The sequence below is a fragment of the Pseudopodoces humilis genome, chromosome 1 (assembly GCF_049639895.1).
Source record: "Pseudopodoces humilis isolate 2021_Gansu_Grassland_sample_001 chromosome 1, ASM4963989v1, whole genome shotgun sequence".
Classification (NCBI taxonomy): domain Eukaryota; kingdom Metazoa; phylum Chordata; class Aves; order Passeriformes; family Paridae; genus Pseudopodoces; species Pseudopodoces humilis.
The window spans coordinates 50,923,450-50,930,936 of NC_142200.1; the positions used below are offsets into that span (position 1 = coordinate 50,923,450).

At 37.3% G+C, this 7,487-nt stretch overlaps 1 protein-coding gene across 2 annotated transcripts in view; it reads left to right on the plus strand.

Moving 5' to 3' along the window:
• RAB31 (RAB31, member RAS oncogene family) overlaps window positions 1-7,257 on the plus strand; it is a 61,243-nt gene extending 53,986 nt beyond the window's left edge. For both annotated transcript variants that reach the window (XM_005517259.3, XM_088062790.1), the window contains exon 7: window positions 3,043-7,257. In XM_005517259.3, coding sequence (XP_005517316.1) covers window positions 3,043-3,140 — 98 coding nt within the window. In that variant the 3' untranslated portion in view covers window positions 3,141-7,257. The remainder of the gene's footprint in view (window positions 1-3,042) is intronic.
• The last annotated feature ends 230 nt before the right edge of the window (window positions 7,258-7,487 follow it).

The following is a 7,487-nucleotide window of genomic DNA, read 5'->3' on the forward strand; positions in this document are numbered from 1 at the left end:
CCAATGAGATCCAAATTTTAAATGAGTATATGCTTTCCAAAATAAATTCAGTTTGTGACCTCTGTTGATCCTGACTCAGTGCCAGGTATATTTGAGTTGGTGTCAGCAATATTGATGCCATATTTATCAGGAGCTGAATGACAAGATAAGATGATCACAGTGCTTTTTTGTGGCAGTAGTGATTGAGCTGGGTTAGAAGGAGGAAGTGTAGGTGCAGGCTCAGCATTTCACTGTTCATCCTTAGTGTTCTGCTGGTGCTTAGGCCTTTCTCTGTTACAGTGCCTGCTGCCAGGAAGGCCTAAGGAAAGACAGTAAGTCAGATAGATTTCTGACTGTTTTTTTTTATTCTTTTTCCCTGATGCCTGATGAAAAATCACTGTATCATTTGCCATGGAGCTGGTTCTCAGGTGTTAGACTGAGTTTTGTGCTCCAAGATAGTTGCTCCTGTCATGGTAAAAGCTGCTTGGGAAGGGATGTCTTATTACTGAGTCTAAAATAATTTAACTTGAAGGTTTAATAATTCTGGTAATAAGAGAAATAGGAAGTCAGGGAAGAATCACATACTGAAAAAATATTATCAAACTTGAGAAAAAGTAAAAGTTTAGACTGTTTAAACATTTATTTCCTTACATTGAGTTCAAGGAGGGGGTGGTGATATCAAAACAGCAGAAAACATGGCTAGTTCCTGACAAACAGTACTTAAGTTCAAAGGCCAGAATAACTAACCAGCAAATAAGTCTAGAGGTTTTTTGTCTTTATTATTTATAGTTGTTATCTGTGTGGGTTTTATTGTTTTGAGAAATTACTTAAAACTGGGTGATTATTAATGACATATATTGTGTCCTGGTCTGAACTGGACAAAGTGCTCACTGATCTTGAAGCCTGCAAGGTTTTTGCTCCAAAGCTAAGTTTGCCTGCTTCTTGGCATGCACATCAGGAGTACTGTAGAAAAGACTTGAAACTCATAGGAAATATGAAAAGCTGAATGAAAAACAAATAGAGTTAAGGTCTTTGTTTAATGCAGAGTTCTAAAATGAAAGTTAGGCTAGTTTGCACATTAAAGCTCTCCTATTCCAAAGCTACCATTAGAAGAACCAAATGTTCAGAGAGTATTTGCTTAATGGAAATTATTTGTGGAAGCCATGTCTGTAGTTTCCAGGTTTTTTAGTTACATTGTGCTCTGTCTGGGTCAGATTGACAGGGTTTTATTTCACTGGGACTGAGTTGAAAGCCCTTTGGAAGTGTTAAAGTGCTAATGCAGAAGTTCCCTGCAGGTCTCTATGACGACAGCATTGCCTTCTTGGAAAGCCTCTCACAGATACCATGTTCTTCATATTCTCTGGAGTTTTAAGAATTAGTGGATTCTCTGCCTCCAAACAAAGCCAACAAAACTAATGCATGTAACAGCTGGGTCCATAACTACCTATTCTGCTTTTTATTTTACTTTACAAACATGAAGTCTGAACAGAATATTAAGCAGGATGTGAAGCTGATATTTTAGTGACCCAAACAGAGTTTAGCATAATGTCAGTGCTTGTACATGCTTTGGCCCTCAAGATACACATTTTTCACTCTGTTGGACCACATACAGTATCTTTACCTTAGTAATGTGTGGATGTTTCCCTTTCTCATTCAGTTGCACAAAACCACAAGATTATCTGCTTTAAAAGTCACTCTTTTCTTGTACATCATACCTGTGCAGAACTAACTGAATAAGAGAAAATTTGAATCTTGGCTAAAGGTAATTTAAGGACAAGTTTTACAGATCAAATTCTGCTGTTTGATTTCATTGGGATTGGATTCTACCCGAATGTTTTTAACCTGCCCACCCACAACCACTCCCCCAAATAATTTGTAGGACTCAGGCTTCAACATAGGTACATAATTCATAGAACATTTGATAACAGAGAGCTGTGAATAACTGAAGCAAAAGATGGGAAATCTAAACTGTAAAATCCACCTGGATTATGATGAGCTTTTCACAGGAACTCTGTTCTCTCTAAGTGGTATATAAGATACAAATATTAAATATCTTAATTCATGTTATTTAAGATGGGTAATGGTAAACCCAGGAATAATTAATAAAAAAATGGATTCGGCTTCAGAAAAAAATATTTTAGGAAATCCACAAAGTGATGTGAAAGTACATTACCATGACTATAAAATCTCAAGGTACTGATGGAGAGCTCACACAAGGGTTTAATGCAAAATCCAGGTGCACACCAGAGAGACACAGGGTGGATTGGACCTGGGAGAATATTTTTTTCCATTTATTATTCTTCTTATTAAGCACATTGTATGTTGTCTACTAATAGGAAGCCAGTTAGACAAAAGATGCAGCAGTACTAAAAGGGCACACAGGGGAGGGAGTTGGAGCAGTGCCCTTCTGCCCCAGGAGAGATCTCTGGCTCTACTGTAATGGCTGAAATTCTTTGAACACTCTAAATAATTACTCCATAAGATGATTAAAAAATCAGGAGAGTTGGTGGAGGAGGGGATGTTGGTGATGTTAAGTAATCAAAGCTGTCAACTGGAAAGACATGGGTACCCCTAAAAAAGAGAAAGGGATTCAGTAGAAAGAACAGATATGTTTTTCTTTGTCAAGTACAGGCACCATGTGTTTAGTTACAGTGCTTTGTAAAACTCCAGTGCGCTAGGACTAAATGCCATGCAGATTTAGGATGGGTACAATCCCATTAAACTTGCACAATTCACATTTAGGTGGAATTAGAAGAAAGATGAGAATTTTCTTTTTCTAAGTTGTAAGGAGCTCAGTAAGATAACTGGTTTTAAAAAATACATGGATAATACGATTTCAGTGTACTTCATGCCTTCTCAATAGCCATATTTAATATATTTTTTTAATGTGAGAATATTTTTTCATGAGCAGGATACAAGGAAAAATATTCAAGGTATGGTTGTTTTATTGTAAGGTTTCACAGGTGTAATTCTTATGCAAGCTAAATTCTCCTAACTGTTATGTGCATGCAGTGTTGTTCTTCCAAGAAGAAAACTGAATTCATGTCTCTTTATGTATTTCAGGTCAGCAAATCCCACCCTTAGATCCTCATGAAAACAGTAACAATGGAGCAATCAAACTTGGAAGGCAGACTTCACAGATGGGTAGGCGGTGCTGCTGACCCAACTTGATCTTTTCAGATTTACTTGAAAAACAGCACCATTTGCCTTTTTTTTTTTTTTCAATGAGAAAGGACTTCGTGATCTCAGTGACGTGGCTCCTTATCTTGAAAGCAGTAATTTCAATACTTCCCATGAGCAATAACACAAGGACCAGAAGCAGAAGGCTTTACTTCAAAGGGATTTTGCAAAACCCAGTTGGAAAATCCTCTCTAATATCCTGTCAAAATGACAATGTCAAAGTACTCTGATTCTCTGTTTAAACTAGCGACTGTTGTTTTTTTTTTTTTAATAAAAAGATCAGTTCATATATATAATTTAGGTTTGCTGCAAAAATCTATCTTACATTTGCAAAGTGGACTTGGCATGTTTCTAGAGTTTTCTCTGTAATAATAGGGTGAAAAAACCCCATAAAACCTGAGTTTTGGCTTACAGTTTCTCTGCCATCTTTTTATCTGAACTCTGCTTCACAAGTTTTCTAAATCTGCAGCTTCACCTCCTACTTTCAGTAAACATCAGCAAGAAGGGGACTGAATTTGCTAACTGAAGAAAAAAATGGATCCAAGGGATGAGTGAATGCAGTTTTTTATGGACTGGAAGTCAAAACCTGTGTCAGGAAGTGCTGTGTATGTGGAAGAAGGAGTTGTCATGAAGGAAACTGCTGGACTCCATATAGTTCCAGTGTGCTCCAGAAAGAAGTGAAAATGCAGCCACTGTATAGACTGGAATGATTCTCTGTGCAGGGTGTGGGTTTCAGTAATTACTGAAAATGTAAAAAGAGCATAAGTACATGCTTGATCTCCACTGCTTACCGGGGTTCCTCCAAATCTGTTCCCCAGACCAAAGCTATCTGTGCTCAAAGTTGCATATTCCTTGGTTTCTAAAAGAGGGTGCCACAGTGCCCCACTCCTCACAGTCTCACTGCTGTGCTCCAAGAGGTCTTTGAGTTCAGAGAATGATATTTCTGTACAAAAAAACGCACAAGATAGCACAATATAATTTGGACTTAGAGGCTGGAATCTAAAAAAAAAACAAACGTGAATGTCTGCTTACATTAATGTGTTTTTGTAATCATGTAATTCCCTGAATTTGTGGAGTAGTCTTCTCGATTGTGTGGGGATGTGGTGTGGAAGACACACTGTGTGATATCAAGCATGATGCACTTGGAAATGCAGTGGAGGAAAAAAATTCCTTCAGAGGGTTATGAACTAGAAAGAATGTAAAACCATATGTGTTTTCCACTTCCTTCTTTTATGAATTTGTGTGACTAAGATGATAAAATCCAAATTTATCTTCTTCATCAATTTCATTGGAAGTGGGAATTAGAGTAAGAAATGCTATATTCAGAGCCCAGCCTGAATTCCACAACATTCATTTGTTCCCTTATGAGGAAAATTATCACCACTGCACATTTTCAGGAGGGCTTATTAAAAGCAAACAAAAGGGAAAAATAACTTTCCACAATAAATCATGAGCAGGCAGCCTAGAGCGTGGTTTCCGTGTTGATACATGGAAAATCAGACCTTATTGGCTGGTTTTGAGATTGCTTAGATAAAATGTCACTAATTGTTAGGGCTTGAAACAGAGCCAGATAAAATCAACAGGAACATTTTGTCTCCAGAGGGCTTGGAGTAGTATAGGTGGGAAATATCCCTCTGGATTTTATCTAAGAACATACGCTTCATTTTTTTTTCACATATAATTAATTCCTCCTATATTTTGGACTCCTTTGAAAACATTCTAGAAAATATGGCCTTGGATATTTTGGGTAAACTTTCCATTTTCAGCTGTGCTGATATACAATCCGTGTCTCTGACTCATTGCAGCAACTATTTTACTGATAGTCTAGGGTTATTTAAGTGAAAATTCAGTAATCATCACTGTTGATAGCTGGGGAGGGAGACAGGCTCCTTTAGGGAACATTTAATTCCATCCAGTACAAGCAAGTCTGCCAGGGATGCCTGGCTCCTTCACTTGGCTGGGGAGGGAAAAGCTTAATGTGGCCTTCAGTGCTAAGGAAATACCAAACTTACCAACATAACAGGTTCTTACATTTTATGGGGTCTGTGACCCAATGCTGGAAGAGATCTGATTCCTCCTAAAACCCAGTAAGAAGCTAGACTAGTTACCCAGAAAACAAGGTGAGATTGAACCCATGTTTTTGGAGGTGTCGTAAACTTTAGTTCAACATATAGCAGTTATCCATAATTGATTTTTAAGCTTTTGTAAATCATTGTTACATTTTTTTTTTTTTAACATGGCATCTCAAAATTTACTAAATCCTAAATGAGATGTCTGAAAGCTTTGTAAGACAATTTTGTGAGTACTCTAATTTGTGTTAGAGCTGGCAATTGATGTTGATTTTTATGGGACATTGTCCTGAACAACCAGTTCTCACAGCTGGCTTTGAGCAGTGTGTGAATCAGAACAGGTTTATGAGTTATATGTTAAAATAGTTTTAAATTGGAAGTTTTTACAATGGATCTCTGAGAGATTTTAAAATTTGAATGGTGACTAAATAGGTTTTGCTTTTGGTGGGGCAGATCTAAATCACTTTATTCTGCTTTTAGTCAAGAAAAAGACTTAAATTAATAAGGATTCTGATTGTATAAGTTCTTGAGGTTTGGGTTATTGGGAGCTTCAGCAGAGAAGTCTGAAGCCAGAAGAAAAATAACAAGCCAATGTGCTGTGCAGAGCGTCTTGCATTTTCTCTGAACATAGGGCTCACCTTTGACAATGTTGTTGCCTCTCTGCTGTTTGTCAAAGCCAAGGTGCAGCTTTAATGTGCCGCTTCAAATAGGGCAATTGTTTGTTATAAAAATAGTGATTTTGAAATGTAAAATTAATGATTTCTGCTTCCACTGGTTGCCTGTGTTTCTTGGAAAGGACCACCACCCTTCATAAACAACCAGAAAAATGACAGAGAACCCCCCAATCTCAGAGTTGAAAGTTTTAGCAGCAACTGGAATTCCTCTTAGTAGTTAATGGCTGGTGAAAAGCTAAATTACTGTACTGGAGCACCTGACTGTGTAACTGATCTTCTCTAATAATAATAATAATAATATCCAAGCTGCAGTTCTTTGTTAGCCAGCTGGTGCTGGGTTTGTCCGAGACTGATTTTCTCAAGAGAGCTGGCAGCAGGACTGAGGCACAGGCTGTAGTGCCAAGGATATTTGATGGAGTTTGTTTGCACCGTGACTCAAGACTGTGACTGTCCAGTTGAGGGTGACTTGCTTTTCTGGCTTGTCGTGAACTGATTTAAAAGAATTATGAAGGAACTAGTTTTTGTATATGCTCTGCATATATGTGTGTATATAAGTACAGTTTTATATTGTTCTGCTGACATGTAGTGTTTTTTTCACTATGTCTGGTTCTCATATACTATACATTTTATTCTGTAAGTACATTTTTATGCTAATGATCATTTCACCTTTATGAATTTAAAGTTGGTAAGTGGATCGAAGGTGGCAAGAAGATGGAGATATGAATAGGTACAATTTTTGACTTGCCATTCTTGTGCATGAAAATGGCATATTCTAGAGAATGTCTGTCTTGCAGACTGAGAAATCTAAAAAGGGCCATTAATTTTCAGGAATTGGAACTTTGAAGTAATAAAATGACACTCAAAAGAAAAAAAAACCTTACTGTTTCTACACACAGTACATGTCTATCTAAAGTGCTGCAATGTAACATGAGTCTGTATCAATACCTAAAAAATTTATTTGTCATCTCATGTCTTTACTAATCCTTCATGGCACATGGGAATAAGCGTGACTAGATAGTTTACATGTGTGAGCATTCTGGCTGTCATCAGACTGTTTCACTCCAGTGATATATTTTACTAACCTACCCTTAATTATTTAAACCAGAGTCAGTGATAAATTGCCAGTTTAAAATCACCTGCTAGGTACTCTTCCTCTGTTTTGTTTATATAAGGGCTTTGATTGGGCTGGACCCACTCGCTTCATGTATGGGATGCTGCAATCTGTTAATACTTTACCTTCTGTTTTACATATGAATTGTATCATACCTAATAATATTTTTCCCCTAAAATGTAGTTTTTGTGTTTTATTTAACCTGCAATGATTAATGCTAATAAATGTTTTAAATGCCTCTGAATTGGGGAGATCTCTGGTTTCAATGAAGCAGAACAAAATAGCTCCCATTTTGCACATCCTTTGCTCTTGAAAAGGGGCTGTCTGCAGTCTGTGGATTACTTGCCTGGGATTTAAATGCTGATTGAAATGTGTGTGGCTGGCCTTTTAGCAGAAAGTGAACGCATTCTTGGGAGATTCTGCAGTCCAGGTGAACTCTCAAAAAGCAGAAAAAGAAGATCTGAAAATACTTCT